Source organism: Jaculus jaculus, chromosome 4, assembly GCF_020740685.1.
Source record: "Jaculus jaculus isolate mJacJac1 chromosome 4, mJacJac1.mat.Y.cur, whole genome shotgun sequence".
NCBI lineage: Eukaryota > Metazoa > Chordata > Mammalia > Rodentia > Dipodidae > Jaculus > Jaculus jaculus.
Genome location: NC_059105.1, coordinates 75,183,086 through 75,206,711, shown reverse-complemented (window position 1 = coordinate 75,206,711; position 23,626 = coordinate 75,183,086). Strand labels below are relative to the sequence as shown.

The 23,626-nt window shown below is 35.2% G+C and overlaps 1 protein-coding gene across 1 annotated transcript; it reads left to right on the top strand.

Moving 5' to 3' along the window:
• Positions 1-17,530: 17,530 nt before the first annotated feature.
• LOC123460236 (NADH dehydrogenase [ubiquinone] 1 alpha subcomplex subunit 1-like) lies at positions 17,531-20,634 on the top strand. Its single transcript, XM_045148375.1, has 2 exons — positions 17,531-17,591; positions 20,420-20,634. The coding sequence occupies exons 1-2, from the start codon at positions 17,531-17,533 to the stop codon at positions 20,632-20,634; spliced, it is 276 nt and encodes a 91-aa protein (XP_045004310.1).
• The last annotated feature ends 2,992 nt before the right edge of the window (positions 20,635-23,626 follow it).

Sequence of the window (23,626 nt, the reverse complement as noted above, 5' to 3'; positions counted from 1 at the left end):
GTGTGTTTGTGTGTGAACAATAAAAAATAAATAAAATTATTTTTTAAAAAGAGTAAATGAAAAAAAATTCCAAGTGACAAAACTCAGCAATGTTCTGCATGCAACATTGTGATAAAATAATAATATTCATCAAAAATCTCATCTAGTATACAACCACTATACTTAGCAATAAAATTATGAAAATATTTTAAACTAACTAAATAGTTACAAAAATAAATTTTCATAACTGTGAGACATTTCTCTGGGGGTCTTGTTCATCCTGTGTCTTAGACTGTGTGCATAAGCTTGCATCAACAAAAATTTCTTTACTCCAGTCAATGGTGTATTATTAACAAGCTAAGTTTTCAATATTTATAATCTTATTCACAGTCTCTCCAGTGTAACACATACTCAGTAATTAAAATGTACGGGTAGTGTATTTTGCAGTACAAATAGCATGGGGGTATTCTTTGTGAATTCCATCCAGTGTTAATAAAGAGATGAAATAGTTAACACATGTGATTTGGGGACATCTTGAGGTACAGATTATTGACAGCATACAGCATCAATAGAATGAACATATGCCACTTTCTCTTAACTCCACTTCAATTCTTTGATAGGTGGAGTGGCAATCAATACAATAAGACTCAGCACTTTTCCATCAAATGTGTTTGGCAAAAACATTGAAAAATAATACCTCTTACTTATCTAGTACCAAAAAGTATATAAGTATATATTCTAGTAATCTTGTAGAACGAGGGTATGTTATATCTACAGGTGTCTGAGAAAGATTGGTACAATATATTTTATTAATTTTAGTTATCTGCATTGCAATCATAGAATGGCAACAAGTCAATAAATTTCTGAAAATGTTAAGAAATGAATAAACAAAATAGAAAAATGAACTGTTTAATGAATTTGTGTAAAATTTTCCTTTAAAATGATTTAGTAGACTCAGCAGTGACTGGCTAGTTAATGTAATATAAAACAAAAAACTCTGGAATCAAACATTGTATATTGACATTTATTTTTTAAATCCACTTTAAAATATTTTGTATTGTAATATCTCACTGAAAACAAAATGCAACACTGATAATATTTACAGGAAGAAATTCAATTGCATTTAACCTGTTTTATAATAGAATTTTTTAAAAATTAATGTGTCTTTCCGGTAAATTTTTCAATTAGTATAAGGTAAAATATCTCTGAAATGGACCAGACTTCAAATAATTATAAAACATTAACATTATAAAGTCATATTCTCTCTATCTAAATAGCTACAGCCATGTAATAGTTAAAATTCATCCATTTTAATATCACTAATTATTTTCCCTCTGTAGCTTTGATGGGTTAGTTATAGCCTGAAATAAAAAAAACACTGTGGTAAGGACAACTGTACAGCAAGGTTAAGTGCCTTCTTGTCTTCAGTACCAATAATTACCTTTAAACAAAAAAAAGCTGTTTTCAGATTTGACAGTTAATTTACTAATGAGTATGTGGACCCAATTTATAATAAAGTAATATTGACCAGAAATAATCTTGCATTGGTACTCATCTGAATTATTTCATTGTTCATGTCCTCTATTAAATAAATTGGAAAGGATTAATTTTGCAAGATGGGATTGTCAGAGACAGCTGCATAAACTAGATGCATGTCAGCACTAAATTTAATTATTGATCACAATACAATAGTGCTGAGTGTTCCAATCCCCAAACAGCTTCCAGGAACTATCAGCAGATGCCAAATAGAGAGACTGAAGTAAAAATCTGATTGCAGATGACTACATTTTTAATAAATAAATATTTCATCAGCACTAAATAAAAATCTAATTTTACAGTACTATTTAGATCACTCATTGAACTATGGAGCAAATGAAGAATGAATGAGATTGACTTCCTTTACAATACAAACTTTATTTTTATGGTTTAATGTCCACAGTCAGTATCTATGAGATAACTTTGTTCCTGTCATCCTGTAAGGAAATAAGATATATAAAGAGAAAAGTCACTTAAAGAATACACTTAATGTTGAAAATGAAATATAAGGTGACATATAATGTTCTTGAATTCATATCTGGGGTTCAAGACCATAGCTTCCCACTACACATTTTACACTAGTGTACTTCTGAGATTAATATTGAACTATAATGTGAACTATGACAAATTAAAATTAGTTGAAAAGTAGGAAATTGAATCAAATAATTGGCTTTGAAATAAGAATACACAGCAATCTTTTCAACTGAAATGAATTATCTAAATATCAAGTGACTATTACTGATGGACAAACTCAACTATTCACAGTGGCTATTACCTTACTTGATAACTCATGTCTACATAATGTAATGTCTTCCTTAAATTTAGCAATCACATAGATTTACAATTGCTGTTCCTAGAATTAAAGTTAGAATCAATGAATATATAGATATATCTATAAGTAAATTAGATAATGAATTATGCTACCAAGATGTGATCTTAGTTTCTAAATTTCAGAAGTGTTCTCAATGAAAATTCAGGTAGTGATTACAATATTTGATTAAATGGCCTTAAATGTGAGTTTAAAACTAAAAAGAGAAAAGGTAAACTAGGGGCCAGAGATATGGCTTAGCTGATAAGGTACTTGCTGGTGAAGCCTAAGGACCCAGATTATATTCCTTAGTAACCACATAACCAAATGCATGTGGTGGCACATGCATCTGGAGTTCTTTTGCAGTGGCTAGAGACCCTGGCATACCCATTCCTTATTCTTCTGCCTCTTTCTGTCAACAAACAAATTAAAATTATAAAAACAGAGCCTGGCATAGTGGCATACGCCTTTAATCCTAGCACTTGGAAGGTAGAGGTAGGAGGATTGCCATGAGTTCAAGGCCATCCTGACACTATGTACTTAATTTCAGCTCAGCCTGGACTAGAATGAAACTATCTGGAAACCCTCCCCCCCAAAAAATTAAAAACATGTAATTAAAAAATTATAAAAATGTAAATTAGATTTTTAGCATAGTTCCCTGACTTAGAATATTTATTCTATGACCATGTTTAAAGAAAGCAAAATATTAATAATATGTGGAATATATTGTGAAGGGACTCATTTATTTTTAATTCACTAAAATTCAGCATAATTTCTCTACTAAAAACAAATCCTAGAGGAAACAAAGTTACTTATCACTTTATCAAAAATTTATAGAGTGAAATTTGTGCAAATGTTGATTAGATCATTCTGACACATTCAACCCATTTTAAATTGGTATGAAACTTTGGAAATTAATATATAGCTTTCATTTTGATACAGTCTGGGAAGGGAGAAGCTATCATTATCCTAATAAATTTCTAACATGTATCTTGACAAGTTTTCAATTTCCTTTGACCTTTTGAACAATAGTTCTACACATAATTTTTGATTCTAAAATTCATCATTTTGGATTGAAGTACAATTTCTTCTTCTCTATCTTGCATTTTAATCCAGTCACTAATTTTTGCATTGCTGTAGTAAATAACTAAAGTAAAATGAGGAGGCTGAGGTCCATCTCAAAACTTATGACTATTTATGTGATATAATAACAATATTTGCTTCCATACTTCAGGGCTACATCATAGTGGTTCAAAGCACAAACAAGCTATTAAAGGCTATATCCTTTCAGCCACTCACTCAATTTGTAGGGAAGTATGCTGTCATACCACTGGAGACACCAGAGCACACTACATGCACTGAGTAGCATGAACTTTGTTCATTACGATCTCAGTCCTATTTCACAAACTTACAGGGAAATAAAACAGGACATGTTTTGTGCCAGGTAGGTCTATTTGTATTACAAGTTATAGGAAATTAAAATTAAACTGGAAGCCATGAATTGTGTTCATGGACTATGGAAGATGGCTTCCCAACACAGTTCTGGAAGGGCCTAAATTCATTTGTTTGCAGTTGTCTCTCAGCCTAGCCCATTTCTGAGTGTAAGTATTAGTTACTTGCCATGTTGCTGTGACCCAATACCTGACAAGAAACAAGGTAAAGGAAAAAGGTTAATGCAAGAATACAGTCCAAGAAGAGGCACAATACAAATGGCCAAGACATGAAATCTGGTCATGTTATATCTATAGTCAGGAATCAGAGATTGGACACGAAGTAGGGTCTAGCTATAAAGCCTCAAGTCCAACCTCCATTTTCTCCAATGAGGCTGTCCTCCAAAGGTGCTACAACTCTCCTAAACAGTACAAGAGCTAAGAACAAAATGTTTAAACACATAAGCCTAAGAGGATCATTACACATTCACACCACAATGAGTCTCACTCCTCTTCTGCATATTTTCATGATGTCAAGATATTTTCATGCCAATTAATATGAACAGCTATCCAAGATTCTGCAAATCTGACTCCCAGGTCAAGTCTTAACAATTTCCTGTTTACTTATGGCCCATAAGATTAAAAAAAAAAGTATTCTTGTTACATGCCTCAGTGTTTGAAGAAAAAAATCAAGAAATAAAATTTCCAATTTCTATAAATAAAGTTTTATTGGAGCACAGCCATTCTCAATTTCAGGTATATCACATGTGACTGATTCCACGGCCTGAAATGGCCTACAGAGTTGAGCATTTGTTATGGGGACAGTGTTATATTCCCAATGATGTAACAAACACCTAGAATTCAGCCTTGAGGGGTAGATGTAAAATAATGTCATGGAAAGAGAGATGCTGAATAGTCATTGTCCTGAGCCTGAATCTCTGTACTAACTGAACCACTGAGGCAGAGTTGAAGTGGTGACTCCAATTTGCTTACTCTGTTTTTCTATTCACTGTGTAATTTACAAAACACTTATGATTATTGAGCACATAGAATATTTTTACTATACTAATTTTTTGTTTAATTAGAAAACTGGTATTGGATTCAGTATAAGTTATTTATCAACTTTTGTGTGTGTATAGTATGTGTATGCAAGGTTGTCTGTGTGTGTGACTGTGAAAACACAAGCATGGACGTCAGAAGGTAGACTTCCACTGGGTGTATCAGTTAGCCAAATCAAGAGCAGTCGGTTTCCCACCATAGCTGTGTGCCATTATTGCACTTGTGTGAGCAGCACAACAGGCTATTTGCTGCTAAGTAGGTTAGACCATGAGTTGCCTGGACAGATATTGGTTATTTTCCCCCAGTCACCCATGTAGCACCTTCTGACACTAGACATGCTGTCTGGGGACTGACTCTCTTCCAGCTTCCAGCCATGTCATTCCATTTTATGTGTCACCACATATGATGTCTTCAGCAGTAGGGTCTTACCACTAACCTTTGGTGAGTCAACCATTTTCTAGCCACCCACTCACTATGTAGACTAGATTCCAAACCCTAATAAATACTTTCTTCTAAATGAGTTATATTCTGAACATTTTTAAATAAAATTACATAATTTAAACTTACTAAAATCTTTCTTGTCTATGTTCAAGTTTGGCAATAAGAATATGAGACCATACAATTATCTAATATACATACATCCATTGCCTCACTGGACAAAACGGGGACCACCAATGCCAAAGAAGAATAGAAGATATGTCAGCTAAAACACAACAAATCTCAGCCACTTAATTAAATCTGAATGCATTCATTATGTGCTTATGACTTATTTCACTATTATGACAAAATATAACCATACAAATTAAATAGGAAAAAGGTAGCAGAGTGTTTTAGTTGGTTGGTTGTTTGACTGTAAGGCTTGCTTTGGTTATATTAAACAGAAAAGAGTAAATATAGGAAACATCTAGTATTTGATGAGACATATAATAGACTCTGACATGCCACCCTTTGATCACTGCCCAGATATTTAGGACATATAATGTGTTCCCAACCATAGTTTTTGGTAGAGTTTATTTATAGTTTATCTTTACATAAAATATTTGACTTTTCTATAAGCAACCTATTTTTAAGACAATAGTTTCCTTAAGAAATCCTCTGACTTTATTTCATGTATAAATACATTTCTCATGAACTATAATAGAATGTTTCTATAAATTTATTTGACATTTATGTTATTATTGAAAAACATTTATATTTGTTATCACTGACAACAAATTATATTCAAGTCTATTACCTTTAATGTAGGTGTCAGTCAGTTTCTTCAAACCTTCAGGTGAAGAGCTCTGTTCCAGTAAGTGTATGTTAGAAATTATGTTATAACACTATATCTTGACTGCATTCATTTTATGCATTCAATTTATATAATTTTCACTATTTGTCAACATAAAAATGAATGTCTGTTTCAACCTCCATTTTAATTTTTTCTGCTTCAAAAATTTCTGTTCTGTGTACGATTCTTCTTTTTTCCTATGGGGCCTTTGAAAATAACATTTTCATGACTATAATACTTATATTCAACTAAATTTATGTTGAATGCATTTCAATACAACTTCACTAAGTGTTATATAAATATACTATTAACATATAAAAAAACATCAGGCTGGGGAATGCCTCAGCATTTAAGAGCACTTGCCAAACAACAGGAGGGCCTCTTGGTCCAGAGAACACCAAGGTTGACTTTTCAGAACCCATGTACAAAACCAGGCATGGTCACACATACACATATATAATCCTAATAGACAACAGCGAATGATGGAGAGCAGCTCCAAGTGGATGGAAAGATCCTGTCTCAAGGAAGTACACAAAATGCTCTCTGTTCTCTTCTGGCCTCTGCACACAAGTACATAGAGTGCACATCTGCACACACACAAGCACACACCACGTACATACACACTCTACACACACACACACACACACTGTACAACACACCGCATACACATGCACACACTACACATCCATGCATGCCAAAAACAAAGAAAGAAAATAAAAATTTCTTTTATTTGTCTCAGTCATGCTGTGAAGCCAATGAAGATCCTGTGCAAGTCAAGCACAATTTCCTAAATATGTTTCCTAAATAAATAAATAAAGTCACTGTAAAAGTTGTAGTATTTTATGCAATAAAATCCTGTGCTAAGTTCTGCCTTAACTGGCAATCAGAACTTAAGTAACTATAGTCAGTTTCAAAAATACCCCCCAATTCCCAAATAGGACAGTAAAGAGCTCCTGGGCAACAGAGAAATTCACTGTCACAAAGATCTGGTAAGACAGGTTAGGCATAGAATTATCCTCAGAACAGAGCAAATTGATTTAGTGTGCGTGTTTGATGAAAGTAAACAGCAGAGGGTAAATAGTACAATCCTAGACTGCACACAGATTAGGAAAAAAACATTTCTCAAGAAGAAGCTAACAAACAATGGAAGGCAAAGGTCAGTGTTTATCCACTGCTCGTCCTGCACATATGTATAGTGCATTAGGTGGCAGCATCATCCCAAGTTCAGAGAATGTACCCAGAACAAAAGCAAAGAAGCTCTTGGTCCCAAGGGTCATATATTCTATTTCGGAAAGGGATGTACAGATAGATGTGCAAAAAACTTCACAAAGTACTATGCTAAGAAGCTGATGGCAATGAATTGTAAATACTGTCTCTGCTTTTTTGAAAAGGATGGTTAGGGAGGGGCACTGTTAGTGAATGACATCTAGCACATCATAGTGAGGAAGAAGGTACACAGAGGAAGAAACGTTGGTGCACAGGAGAGTAGCAAACACAATTGCTAAATGTGGTGTGTCTGGGGAATGGCAAGGAGGCAATGTGAATACATGACAATAAGAGACAATAAGACTGCAGAAAAAAAATATTTCCAGATTATTCGGTATGCCAAGTTTCTTGAAATTTTTTAGCTAATCAGAATATAATTTGATAGAAAAAAAAAGAATATGTGACATGATCTAACCTCTTTTTTTATTTTAAAGATCATTTTGGATACTCAAAGTCAGTAGGTAGAAGCATGAGGATTAGCTAAGGACGCTTCAGCTATGTTCAAAGAAAGGGATAAGGGATATGGAAGTTTGGACCAGGTTCACAAGGGTGATATATATACCTAAAATCAAAGATAGTGCTTACAGAATTTGCTATAGAGTTGGTTTGTGGAATGAAAGAAAAAAATCTCAAACACTTTAGATGCAACTAGAATAGTTATTTTCTGAAATGAAGAAAATAGAGGTCATTTCATGAAGAAAAAACAGAATTTAATTTCCAGGCCAGTTCAATTTAAAAATGCCATAAAGATAATATAAACAGACCTAATGAATATTCACTATTTTCAGAACTATAAATATTATTTGAAATAAGAATCTGGTAGTCATAATTATATAAGTATTATTTACACATATAGGGTACATAAGACCACCAGAGTCATCGATATAAACAGAGAGGAGGTCCAGTATAAGAATAATGAGGAATTGGAGAGATGGCTCAGTGGTTAAAGGGACTTTCTTGCAAAACCTGGTGGGAGGGTTCAGTTTCCCAGTATCCATGTAAAGCTAGATGCACTAAGTGATACATGCATTTGGAGTTAGTTGGCAGGGGCAGAAAGCCCTGGCCTGCCCATTCTCTCTCGCTCCAATTAAATTATATATATATATAAAATTATAATTATATATATATAATATATACATATAATATATATATATATATATATATATATATATATGTATGTATGTATATGTATATTAATAGTGAGAACTGGAGGATGAGATGCAGTCAGCAATGGAAGTTAGTGGAAATAGTCCACAAGACAGGAAAAGTACCAAACACGATGAGGACCTAGAAGTCAAGGGAAGCAATGAGTTTCAAAGAGAAAGGAGTGCCTGGATTAGAGGTTCATACTTTTAATCACAGCATAAGGGAGGCTAAGGTAGGTGAATTGGAACAATTCTGCCAGCCTGGACTACAGAGTGAGTTCCATGTTAGCTTGGGCTAGAGTGAGAGCCTGCCTCAAAAGAAAAATTCAAAGATAAAGGACTGATCAACTCAGCCACATGCTACCACCAAATATAATAAAATCAAAACCAAAAGTGGACTATGGGATTTAAGAATGTCTAAATAATTCTTGCTTTCACAATTAAAGTTTTTTTTTCTCAATTTTTATTAACATTTTCCATGATTATAAAAAATATTCCATGGTAATACCCTCCCCCCCACACTTTCCCCTTTGAAATTCCATTCTCCATCATATCTCCTCCCCATCTCAATTAGTCTCTCTTTTATTTTGATGTCATGATCTTTTCTTGCTTGCAGATTTCAGTAAATTAAAGAATGAAACCACTAAACTACATGGGATGCAGAAAGTTAGTTGCACAAAACTGTTGATTTCTGTCACTGTGACAAAATAGTTGAGATAATAGCATTAAGAGTAGTATGTTAATTTTAACACACAGCTTCATAGACCTCATGCATGTTCACCTGGCTCTGGTGTCCTTGGGCATAGGACATCACAGCAGGAGTAAGAGCCAAAGAGGTTGCTCACCCTGTGGTGGTTTGGGTCCGAAAGAGCCAAGAAGTAGCAAGGATGTTGAGCCCTGGTCCCAATGTGCTTTTCAAAAGGCACAGTCAATTACCTAACTTTCTGTCACTGGGGCTCACCTTATGAACCTCCACATTTATAATCTAAGTCAGAGCAAGAATTTATATATTGTTGCTTACTATAGTATATGCTCTACTTAAATCAAGCTTGGAGAATTTTTAAACCATTTAATGCAAAGAAAATATATCACATGTAGGTCTGAGGCAAACATAAAGTGTGGAGTTAGGATTCGTAAGCTGAATGCCATAGCAGAGACAATTTCATGATTTATGTGAATGCATATACATACATACACATGCTTACAAACATATACAGAGAGAGAGAGATACGCGCACATTTTCCATACCAGCCCAAGAAATGAAAGCATTGCAAATGTTATGAGAGGTGAATAATTATAGAAATTCTATGTAGTTATTGAAACTTACCCAAAATTTTATGTGTGACATATGTAATAATTTCTATTAAGTAAAAATTTTACTATGAACTTATAAGACCAAAACTTCTTTTACAGATAAGTCCAACGGTGTCATGAAAGGGGGAATATATCTACTGTCAGGATCCTATGAAATCAATTTCCTGGAAGGAACCATGTAACAGATAAGATTATTATTTTATTGAGTAAGGTTGTTTCTTTGCCTACCTTCTAAAAAAGACATATGACAGAAAACAAGTAGAGAATAGAAGTGTAAGGAGGAATATCTAGCTGTTTGGGTCCATGTGTATAGCAGACAGCTTCAGGTTCACTGAGATGAACTTCCAGACCAGACACAGTTAAGGAGGAAGGGATATTTATTGAAGCCTCCAGATTCAGGGGAAGTTCCATAAATGGCAGAAGAAGCTGGCCTGCCTTCACAGAACAAAACAGAGAGAGAGGTACAAGCCAAAAAGCCAAAAGCCACAGCACACTTCAGGAACTCCAGCTAGGCACACTTTGCATATCTTTAGATTGAAATCTGAAACACACCATCACACTTTAATATCCACCCAGTGACACTGTCTCCAGCCAAGTGGCTGCAGATGCAAACTACAAACAAATCAACAACTGAATATATTGGGGGCCATCTATTCTACTCAAACCACCACAATGTGCTATTGGGTACAACCTGCTCTTTTGACTTCAAAGGTCCTGCAGGTCTGCTTAGTCTGGCATTGAAGTACAAGGACCAACATTTATTATAATGATTCCTGACTCATCATGAATTGGCTAAATTATCTCAAGTGTACTTGCTTATCTATAGCATGTAACACAGTTTTGAAAAGATGATTATCAAAAGTACAAGAAATAAAGAGGCTTGAGAGAATTGCTTCAGTTATTTGAGACATTTGTTTATATCAACAGACTCACTGGTTCCCGGTTTGCCAAGAAAACAACATTCTTTCATGTTTTCCCAATTATTCTTAGTTCCAGCTGGGCCCCTTTTGAGGTATGATGGGGTCGCTCTCTCCTTAGGATCTGCATCTATCTGAAAAAGAGAAGCAGATTCTCCAACGGAGAGTAAAGTTAGCACCAAGTAGATGTGTTAACCATTGTTTTCTAGAGATAGCTTAAAGGAGAGTGGGTTCATTTTTGGATATGTTTCTGACTTGTTTCCCAAAACCAGTTATGGGTTCTGTTCCATTGAGCAGATCAGTTAGCCAAATTAAGAGCAGTTGGTCTCCAACCATGGCTATGTGCCACTATTGCATTTGTATGAGCATCACCTCAGGTTGTATGCTGCTAAGTAAGTTAGACCATGCATTGCTTGTGTAGATATTGGTCTTTATTCCCCAATCACTCATGTAGCACCTGTGAAGAGGATAGACACAGAGAACAATCAACCACTACTAAACCAGATATCCAAAGACACAGAGGCACCCAAGATCTCAACATGGAAGCAGACCTAATATGAACCCAGCATGGCTCAGGGAAATTTGTGAAAGAGGGGGTGGAAAGAGTGTCAAAACTACATGTTGGGTCATGTTACACAGAGATATTTCCTCCTACCCAAAACTAAAGGCTAACTCCACAATGCACTACCCATATACCCCAACAAGGAGGGTCCCTGTAGAGGGGGGAGGACAGGGAGTAGGCTACCAATGGTACCAACTTAATGTATTCACTGACTACAAATTTTTTTTTTTAAAAACTCATTGGTAACAGATATAGACAGCACTGTCAAAAGCTGTATAACAACTAAAGTGATTAAAAAATATTTGGTAAATAGTATGAATAATCAGTATTTTATAAATTAATGAGTTTAGTAAAAATAATTATTGACTGAAAGTTCAGTTTTCTTGGCCATGGGGAAAATTAGAGATCTAATAGTTTCTCAATAACTTTTCAAGACAAGTAGTAACTGCTCATGTGGTCATAATCCAAATATCAATGGGAGAGTGGACTGAATTTGTTCCTCTTAATAAGATGCTATAAACTACTGTGTAGAAGTGAGCCTAAATTTTGCACCATGAACAAAGACATTCCTGATTTCTGTGGTTTTCTAAGTTAAGCCTACCAAACAAACTGTATAATACTAGGGAGTCTGAATATAGATGCTATTTCAAAAATGGAGTTCTTTGCTGCAGAGAGGAGAATGAGATATAAAGAGATCATTTATCTGGTTACCATGAAAATGTCTAAAATTTGTTTTATATTTCAACAAAAGACCACAAGTAACAAAAAAATTCTGCAAGACATACAAGCAGCATTTCTACTGCCTGTCTAATGCTTACATTTCATTATCTGGACACTGTACACTTGAGCTGATTCCAGATAGCAGAGCCATGTTTTACATATGCACAGGTGACAGTGATAACACAAATATTTACAATTGCCACACCTCTATACATCTGGTGAAAAATTCAAGTTTCCCACTATAGTGAAAAAGAAAACTGCATTGATTACTTTTCCCACATGGAGGCATCCACAAGTCTCTCAAGACATAAAGTTAACTTTCTACTAATTCTCCACATCTTAGAACCTGGTCACATCTCTTATTTACCAAATCCATACCTTTCAGAATTTTTTATGTGCTTATAGTCTTTCTGTCTTAAATAAGGATCCTGTTTACTCAAAGTGGTCTAATACATAGCAATTACCTTAAAACACAGAGAATCTTCCCATCCTCCCAGTATCTCACAAGATGGTATCAAAGATGGCCTTTCCTAGCATCTCTGTATCTACAGTGAGCAATTTATGTCATAATGCTTTCCATTTTGAATTAAAGTTGTATAACTACCATTAGTGTACTGCCTGAGAATAAATGATGCATCTTAAATAGCATGATCAAGTATCACATCCCTTTGTAAGCACAATATTGATATTGGCTAAGCTTTATAAAATAAGTCTCCAAGTTCCTTTAAAGTTTGGCTCTTGCTTATGTTTATAAACTTTATTTTCCCCATTAAACCCCTTCTTATTACAAAATCTTTCTTCAAAATCTCATATTGTACTTTTAACAAGGCTGATTTATCCCTTTGTCTTAGCTTGCTCTCAAGCCTTCTACTGATTTGATGCTCATTATGAAAGAGATTAAATACACATACACTTTGTATGTGTATTTTGAGGAAGTAGAATGAGTCTTGGTGTGCCTCTGTGAGGAGGTGTATTATAGGTGTACCCATGTGAGGGAGTTGAGTCTACTGTAGGGGTACCTGTGTGAGGGAGTTGTGTATTGTAGATGTGCCGTGTAAGGTATACAGTGTATGGTAGAAGCATATTATAGGCAGAGTACATAGTAGATGTACTCATGTAAGAAGGTAGAATATATTAAAGTGTACCCATATGAGGGGCTACAGTGTATTGAAGGTATGCCTGTGTGAGGGTGTAGAGTCTATTGTAGGTATGCCTGTGTGAAGGGGTAGAGTGTATTGTAGGTGGACTCATGTCAGGGGATAGTAATTGTAGGTGTACATCTACAGAGTGTAATGTAGGAGTGAGTGCCCTTGTGAAGGAGAAGAGCATATTGTAGGTGTTCCCATGTGAGAAAGTAGAGTGCATTGTAGGTGTACCTGTGTGAAGGGGAAGAGTATATCGTAGGTATTACTGTGTGAGGGAATAGAGTGCATTGTAGGTTTGCCTCTGTGAGGGTATAGAGTATATTGTAGATGTATTCATGTGAAAGAGTAGTGTTTAAGGAATCTTATTAACTATCTTTTACAGTGTAGAGCCAATATATTATTACATTCTCTGCAAACGTTCATCTCTAATGAGGCCTTTTTTTGTTATAAGTATGGTATCTTCACATCTTATGTATAACTGGGCAGCACATTTTAACATACCTCTCTGGTATATTAAATAAAGCTCTTTTTATGAATGACAATGAGAAGAGAAAGACAGGACAAAACCATCAGCCATGAGAAGACAGGGATGAAGGGAAAGCTCTTTTGAAAGAGGTAATAACTGATAATGAGTTATGTCAAGGAATACCATAATTCAAGGTAAGAAAGAGAAGGAAAAGGATAAAGAGGAGGAGAAGGAAAATGTCTACTCATTTAAGAACTGTCTCTGGCTTTTGGACCTAGGTTTTTAACATTTTTTTTTCATGTTCCCTTAAATTCTGGCAATATTGCTATCTTTTGTTCCATAATTGTATTTTAGAACCAGTGGCCCCTTTGTTGTCATTGTTATTCCCTTCAGAGTTAAATATCCAGAATATTGAAAAGTGGAATATACAGTCTTATCATGAAATTCAGTCAACACGTGATCATAACAATGATGCCAGTGGCTGTAGTAGCTTAACAGAAGCCATGACTGGCTAGTTTCCTTTTCCTTCCACAACTCACCCAAGCAGGACATACTAACCACCAGTCTGCTTTGGTTTGTGATTGATTGATATGAGATATCTTATTTTACCTCAAATAAATTTCATTGCTATATTTGTTTTTTGTTAGGGCCTCAAACACAGTCATACCTTCCTATATGGTTACTGATTTCAAAGGAACTATAGTCGTTTTTGAGAACATTCAGCAAAACTCCAGAAAGCTATAAAAATGGGATCCTTTGAGCTCTTGAGTAACTGGGAAGTCTTCATGCTATGTTGTTTCAGCAGCTCAAGCAAGGGCTTTCATCCTTTGTCAGCTCCTTATTACTCAAAGAGCAAAAGTGAAGGCCACAAGGGAGCCCATTATCATTGTCAGACCAAACTCTAGTCTAATTAATAATACTAGTGGAATATCACAAATTATACCTACGACTATTCATCTCAGGGTTTCACTCTCTTTATTTGAAATGACCATTTCTCTCCATTAGAAGAGACTTTTAATTTTTTGTTGCTTCAGTACTTGAAATAATTTGGGAATGACGTGTTCTCTTCTTGTATGCCATACCCTTGAATGATTGATCTGAACAGTAGGTAAATGCATTCTCTAGTTACAATGTATTTTTGAGCAGTTTTCAGGCTCAATTTAAGGTATAGTTGACATTCTATTACCTAGTTTATTAAGTTCTGATATGATAGAATAAATAAAACCTCTTATTGCTTGTGTATCCTAGACAAATAATCTGCAAGGCTTTTCTGTAAAGACACAGGCTCTGTAGGCTGTCTAGTTTCTGTTGCAGCTATATAACTTTGCCATTATAGTAATAGTAGCTATGGACCAAAATGTGTGAATGGACCATGGTTTGTCCCCAATATTTTTTTTTAATTTTTAATTTTATTTTTAAGAGAGGGAGAGAGACAGAATGTGAGTGCCAAGGTCTTTCAGCCACTGTGAAAAAACTCCAGACATGTGTACCCCCTTGTGTGTACGTGTGACATTACATGCTTGCGTCACTTTTGCAGCTGGCTACTTGGGACCTGGATATTCCAACAAGCATTCTTAGGTTTCACAGGCAGGTGCCTTAACTGCTAAGCCATCTTTGCAGCCCTCCAATAAAATTTTTATTAACAACAACAACAACAACAACAAAAAATGTAGGCTGTACTCCTGTCCTAGAGGAATGATTTTGTTACTTGATCAAACACAATTTTCCTGAAATGGAAAAAAACAAAATAACTCAGAGTAACTATTTGTTTGGGCAAACAAATAAAGACCCTCAAGAGCTCCTTTACATAAATCTGAATTGAAATCAACTTAATTTTAGTAATAAAGTATATCTTGTTGGGTACTGGCTAAGTTTTTGAAACAGAGGCTTCAAAATTGAATTACTTCAATTACATGGACATTTGTGTCTATCCCAAGTGTTATGGTTTGAATTGCACCTTCACAAAGTAATTATTGAAGTCTTACCTCTCCACAATAGTAAATGGGATCCTATATAAAAATAGAATCTTTGTAAAAGTAACCATTTAAGATGAAGTAAACTGTTGGAATAGCATGATCCTTTAATTCAATAGGATTGATGTTCTTATAAAGAACAGAAAGTTATTGTGAGATACAGCCACAAGGAAAGACCACATAGAGAGGAAGGCAGGCTTTGCAGTAATGTATTATAAACCCTGAAATGTTTACTAGTTACTAGGAGCTAGAGGGAGCAAAGCAGTTTTCTCCCTAAAAGCTGTTTGGTAGGGGATGACTTTGTAACCACTTCAACTTTGGACTTCTGAGTCTCTATAGAAATGAGGCAATAAATTTCTACTGTTTTAAATCATCCAACTTATATGGACCAATTTTATTAGAACACCAGGAAACATATATATGGCCAATAACAACTTAGTTATAAGACTATAAGAAAACTAGTCAGGGACTCAGTCTCTTGCCTCCTAATCACTTAAACCATAGGCCTTATGATGGAATTGTTCAAGTCTACCATTCCTCCATGAGGAATTATTGACAGTTAGAGATTTTTAGGAAGGGAAACATTTTCTTTAGTTGTTCAGCCACTATAAGGACTCTTGTACCTGGTAAATAATACCAAACCCATATTCATGCAGACAACCCTAATTAATCTTGCTGGGACACATACACACAAAGAAATAAAAGACAACAAAGTAGAAGAGAAACTATTGATAAAGAAGGGGGTTCAGTGGGAGAAAGATGCAGAGGGCGACAAGAAAAAGTAATCAAAATGCATTATATACATTTACAAAATTGTCAAGAAAAATCCAAAAGTAAGGGGGATGGAAGGAGTGAGAGAGGAAAGAAAGGAAGGAAAAGGAAAGGAAAGAGGAATGGACTTAATATTTCTACAGACGAAAAGGCCCAGATACTAACAGACTAAAATGTTGCGTGTGATTCATAATGAAAAAAATATACTAATTTTCAGTTAGAAGTTGATAAAAATTTAATGTAGTTTTTCCTTTCTAAGTCTGTAAACCCACTGGCTGATCTATTGGGTCTCAGCACTTAGTTTAAGAATCTTTTTCAAAGTTTTCTCATCCAGATAATAAAAGTTAGCTCTCCATAAACTTTTGTGATAGCCAAAGAAGACAAGAAAGAGGAAGTACCAGATGAGAGGCTTTGCACTCAAGTTGTTATTCCAGAAATTGTACTTGTCACTTCCACATCCAGATGGAATGCATTTACTCACAGACCATAGTTAGCTGCAAGAGAGCCTGAAACCCAGTCTACTGTGCCACAGCCATGTGTTTACCTGACATTATCAATCAGCAAAGGAAAATATTAAAGATGGATACTTGGGAAACATTTCATAGTCTCACATCACAAAACTCATCTCTAGTAAACTGGACCTGTTTATTTTTGTTTGTTTGTTTGTTTTATTTTGCTTTTTTATTTTCATCTCTAGTAAACTCGCTCAGAGAAAATACCAAAGCTAGGAATTTAGCTAAGTAGTAGAGTACCTTCCTCAGGTCTAAGGAAGATTTATACTGGTTGCCTTAGGCATTGTTTTATACTACATTATGTATGCCCTTGTGTAAAAAAAGGTCAAGAATATAAGCAAGAATTTCACAGCTGCTCTTGGTTTTCTGTGGGCTTCCCATGAGCCTTTTCACCTCTTTTTTTTTTTTTTTTTTTACACCTGTTCCACACAATGTACATGCTACTAACCTCTGTAACCTAAGTTACAGAGATGAGCAACCAGGATTCACATTGGCCTACCTCATTAACTGACTAAACAATAGAACACCTTAGAATTTTGACCTATGCCAAAACACAGTCAAATATTATAACCAACAAATGCAATTGGAGGAAAACAAGACCTTTCATGGTAAGACAATGTATTCATAAAAGCAGAGACAATTTGGAGTTTATGAATCATGGCTCATACCAGTAGCCCCAGAATTCAGGTAGCTGAGACAGGAGAACTTTATCATGGCAGTAAGTCCATCATGGGATACACAATGGGTTCAAGGCCACCCAGAGCTACAGAGATAGACCTTGTCTTAAAAATATCACCAACAAAACAAAATAAGAGCTTTCACTTAATAAATGAAAATCTTGAAGGTAAGGTCATTAAACATGAAGATTTTCTTTAGTTGTCAGTGGAAAAGACAGGTTACTGTCAAAAAGAATATGATTATTATATTTATTTTGTAAAATCCAAATTATTAAATATATAAGTATTTTCATGATTTAATTATTTGTTGTCCTTGTTTTTCTAAGCAAGATATATCTGTATAAATAAGGGATAGAGGGTTTTTTTTGTTTGTTTAGAAGCTGTATATTCTTTAAATATTGTGATATTTTGAAGCAGCTGTCATGCATAAATTTAGGTGTTCTGAATGCTAGGTTCCCAGTTGATGGAGATTTGGGAATTAAAGCCTCCTGGAGGGAGTGTATTGCTGGGGGCGGGCTTATGGTTGTTATAGCCAACTCCCCATTGCTAGCATTTGGCACACTCTCTTATTGCTGTTGTCCACATTATGTTGGCAAGGGGGTGATGTCTACCCTCTGCTCATTTCATCATTTTCCTTGCCATCATGGAGCTTCCCCTTGAGACTGTAAGGCAAAATAAATCCTTTTTTTGTTTGTTTGTTTGTTTTTCCCCACAAGCTACTCTTGGCCAAGTGGTTTCTGCCAGCAATGTGAACCTGACTGCAACAAATATTAAATAACTTTCCAGTAGACTTACAAGTTTTACCACTTTTAAGAATATTTAATTCAGGCTGGAGAGATGGCTTAGAGGTTAAGCGCTTGCCTGTGAAGCCTAAGGACCCCAGTTCGAGGCTCGGTTCCCCAGGTCCCACGTTAGCCAGATGCACAAGGGGGCGCACGCGTCTGGAGTTCGTTTGCAGTGGCTGGAGGCCCTGGTGCGCCCATTCTCTCTCTCTCTCTCTCTCTCTCTCTCTCTCTCTCTCTCTCTCTATCTGCCTCTCTCTCTGTGTCTGTTGTTCTCAAATAAATAAAAAATAAATAAAAAAGAATATTTAATTCAGGCTGGAGAGATGGCTTAGTAATTAAGGTGCTTGCTATGAAACCTAAGGACACAGGTTTGATTTACCAGTACCCATGTAAGCCAGATATAAATGGTGGCACATACAACTGGAATTCTTTTGCAGTGACTAGAGGCCCTGGCATGCAAATTCATTCATTCATCCACTAATTCATTCATTCTCTCTTTCTGTCATAAATAAATAAAATTAAAAAACAAATAAAAAAGAACATTTCATTCTGTATATTATGAAGTATAAATTGACAGTAATTCTGGGAACAGCCTAACATTTGCAAGATGCAAATGAAAATAGCAATACATGTCCTATCTAGAGTTCTTAACATTTGTCTGTGTGGCCTCACAATCAGTTTGTGCATGTAACAGTCAAACCAACACTGGTCTGCAAGTAAGTTAAAACATGCTGTACATATGAACTTTAATAGAAAGACTCTGACTGAATTTTCTACTTTTGAATCATAAGAGGGTATCTTCAAACAATGAAAATACAATCCCCAGTGGGGAAAAGGTATGAGTTAAACAAGAAGATTCTCATAATGTTGTTTCATATTAAGTCATTGATTCATTGTTGTTTATGATTTTTTTTTTTTTTTTTTTTGGTGCTGGGGATCCAATCGAGGGCCTTGTACATGCTACGTAAGCACTCCATGACTGAGTGACTAAGGTATAGCAGCTAGCCCATCATAAGTAAACCACAGGAGGATAACAAACTGCTTTGGGTAAGCTGAAGATAGCTCTACTGCATGACGCCTTCTGCTACTTTGCACAATGCAGCAACATATATCACTAGAGATTTTTACCCTTGCTCTTTAGATGTATTAGACCTTCAGGGTTCTGGGAAAAACCATCCTGGACAAGTTCCCATTTTTGTTTGTTTGTAGTACTAGAGATAGAATCTAGGCCATCACCCACACTATGTAAGTATTCTACTCTTAAGCTATATCCCCAGTCCTGATATAGTTTTTCTTGAGATAGAATCTCATTAATTTTCCAAGGCTGGTCTTGAACTGACTTTTTCTCTTTCTGGCCTGAGTATGCTGTCTGTTTGCCTCATCCTCCTGAGTAGTTGGAATCACAGGCCACCAACCACATCCTCAACTGCCACTGAAATCAATAGCCATTGCTTAAGCACTTTCTACATGCTGGATACAGAAGAAGCTATGAGAATGTTGAAGGTGGTGAAATTGCTGCCATGACATTTAGTCTTTTTAGTTTCAAAGAAACATTAAAAATACTGTAAAGGCAATGAGCAATGAGGAAGTAAATCAATAAAAATAAATAAAAGCCTATTTAGTGTCTCAGGATATCTTAGGAATTGTAAGCAAATGGAAGAAACAGACTTAAACACAGATGAAATTCAAAGTTGAAAGGGTAATTTACAATAAAAAAGATAAGTATCAAGCATTAATGGAAATAGAAATAGAGTCTATTCTGCCTCATTTTCATATACCTATATTAGAGAGAAAGAGAAAGAAATAGGTAGAGAATGGATACACCAGGGCTTCCAGCCACTGCAAACAAACTCCAGATGCCATCTCTCTAACACCCTTCCTCATTTTCATTGGATTGTTTGATTAATATTGAAACTTCTGTGTTCATCCAAAAATTAATTACAAAATGCCCAGGAAAAGAGTATATATCTTATAATCAATCAGTTCATAGAAATGATAATAAATAGGCTTTTCAGGAAGAGAGAGGGAGCTGGGTTACCTTTAAGGAGCTGGAGGGTAGGGTTTTGGTGTTTTTAACTGTGCAGAGTTGTGGTTCGAGATTCTCCCTGGACTCACCACCATGGGTGTGTACTTGTTCATTCCCAGAGTGGCTACTACTTATATCCATAAGTTCTCCAATGGAAGCAAGGAACAAACAGTTGCCCATATTATATATCAGTGGGAGTTGATGGAACGAGACAGTTGTATCTCTGGACTCAATTTTTGCTATGTATCTAAGGGCTTGGATAACATTGATTAAGGAAATATTTTCCTGATTGATGAAAACAATGGTCATTGAATCCTGCTGAAAGGCTATGCAGTATATTATGTAGCATGCAGTATATTATGTAATAACTAATAAAAATGGAAAAGAAAACTCAATGAAAAAAGAATTATAAGAAATGTATGAATGGCAAATCAATATTAATATTAAATAAACTTGACAATAGACAGAGGGGTTTGAGAATATTATATTTCTATTTTAGAAGAAAATTTCATGAATAATTCAAGCCAAAATAAGTTCCATATATGTAGAAATATTCAATGTATATTTTTCTGGTTTTTATAGTATTATTTTCATACAAATTCTTGCATACACTAAAATATTTTAAACATCTTCATAATATAAAATGTAATATTGACACCCTCAGATTTCTAGTAATAAATGAGATAATGAGCATGAGAGAAATGCAACCTTATTCTCACCAAATCACAGTCCAAACTGCAGAAATCAGTAATCTTAGAGCTTTTTTAATGAGACTGAAGAGGAGTAATGACAGCCTTTTTTCTTCCTAACTCATGCTGGAGGAATCTATAGTAGACCCCACCTGTTCAAAGACACATTCTATATTTGTTAAATGTATGTAATATGTTTCCAGAGGGAGAACCTAAATACCCTGATAGAATGATAAGTGACTAAAGCCTAAACTAACAAAAAAATTTTGAACTCTAGAATCTTATATTCTTATATTTTAATGAATCAGTCATGAATTTTAAATCATTTCCTGGCTGTACTCTCAAGTTATAAACAAGAAGAAAATCATAAGGGGAGAGCAGAAGAGAAAATTATTTTCTAATTCTGTGATTATGGATAAAACGTAGACAACGAGTTGTAAGAATAAATGACCTTTATCTGCCAAAGTAATCTGAATGTATTTCCTACACATTTGTGATTATTCTATGAGAAAGCAAGTTATGTGAGAAAATTGTTCAAATAAAAATTAAATGAGACAAAATGTCATTTGATTTAAAATGTAATGTTACAGCAATAAATTAATGCAGTATAACCTGCTATAAAAATGCTGAAAAGATCCTTTTAGTATTTCTCTTTTCCTCTGACTGCTACTAAGAAGCATGAAGTTCTGCTGCTGTAGCACAAGATACCCCAGCACTGTCGTATCCAAGACCTTCGGGTTTAACCTGACCTCCCCAGAATGGATATCCACACTACACTATGCTAGGAGACCTTTTTGATACCACTTTGATAATTCTTTGCAAACCTCCATTAGAAACAGAGAAAAGCCACTTCAAGAGTGTGCACTTACAGCTTACTGTTTACCTATACACTCGTAAGATCAAAACCCCTGTCTTACTGTTTTTGTTAACAAGGAGCAGTGAAAGTCTTCCCACATACTGAGTTTTGGTTTCCATTTTACAATCTGAGATGACAGACGGCACAAAAATGATGAGAAAACTGTGGGGAGGCTTCCAGAAGATTGATTCTCTCATCAGCTGATTCTTTTCTAGTTAGTCTTTTATTGACTACAAAGGTATAGCCAATGCAGAAAAGGAAAACCAGACTGCCCTGTTTAATCCCGAGGGCATTGGCAAAAGGTGATCACTTTTTGAGAAAACAGAGGCCTACAAGGAAATCAGCACACCGTGTGAGCCGTTAAGCTGATTTAAGCACACAAGGGATGCCTGGGGTTGAGCGCAAGATCTCCGAGGTGTGAGAAGAGAATGAAACCATTCCACAGACTAATATTACTGAGCGTTAGTAGCAGGTGGTACAGTTGATCAGTCAGGAACCTGTCATTTGGAGAATAGACCAATATATCTGAGAGACATGAAAAATCCTTCATTTTTTTCTCTCCTCCTCGCAGAGTAAAAGTATTGTGAATTCAAACTTTATGACAATTATCAGTTATAAGTTATCACAATTCAGTCATCTATTAGAAGTAAGTGAAATCAAAACAGATAAATTTTCTGATGCTTGTCTGTGATTATAAATTGTAACTCACAGTGCCTGAATCAGACATTTAGTTCTTATTTAATTCCATCTGGAATAAAACCATTGCACACTGTCAGTATAACAAGAAATACAGACAGCCCAGAAAAAAATAAACAAACAACAATATGTGGAATTTTCATAGCCAGACAGACGAGCGATTCACAGTCCCCATTTTGTTTGCTGATTCTGTGGTTTGGCTGTTATTACTTATACAGTGTCAGACAGAAATCTTCAACTTGACAATCTCCACTTGCTGTTCAGAGTCTAAGGGTAGGGGTGAATGTTAGTGATTTATCACCTTATGTTTATAATGACCATAATCCTATCATCTCCATTTGCTAATTTCTTCAGACAATTCAGCAGCAATTTAAGATTGAAGTTACAAATTAAATAAGACAATATGAAATATTGTGTGTTTGACAAGCTATTTTCATTACAACTAACACAGCACCTGGAAAATTGAGAATCCTAATGCCAACTAATGAGGATGTTATTGAAATATTTTATTAAAACAAAGATACAATCACTTTGAGCTTCACTGAAAACCAAACCTGGATCTTTTGAACTGAGAAGACTTACTCTGCTGTAGCATTTTAATTTACAATGGGTTATGTGTAGAGATTCTAGCCACGGCAATCTATGAGATTTTCATAGAATAAATTTGCAAAATCATTTACTGTGTCTCACATTTATTGTCAAAATTAGAACCAAGGATTCCAAGAGCTTATAAACACAAGGTAATTCTGTACCGAGTATTAATTAAAATATTGACTGCCTATGACTCATACATCAGTTAGGGAGCCCTGATGAGCATAAATGAGATCTGTCTCCTACAAAATCCAACAAATACAACCAGCATTGTAATAGCAACCTTCTTTGAAAGCCCACCAGATGGCCTGTAATTTTCTCAGATATAGGAGACTAGGTGACAGTTCTTATTATTGCACTGTTCTCTTTTTCAGGATTTTGTGGAATCTTGTAGTAAAAATTAAAGAGTAAAAAGAAATCCGTTGCTTTTAAT

What these genes read in the sequence shown, in the direction of transcription:
- LOC123460236 (XM_045148375.1), top strand. Translation starts at nt 17,531, where the DNA reads ATGGCTCATACCAGTAGCCCCAGAATTCAGGTAGCTGAGACAGGAGAA. An exon ending in AGGAGAACTTTATCATGGCA is followed by an intron (nt 17,592 to 20,419) that starts GTAAGTCCATCA and finishes TTAACTGTGCAG; the next exon opens with AGTTGTGGTTCGAGATTCTC.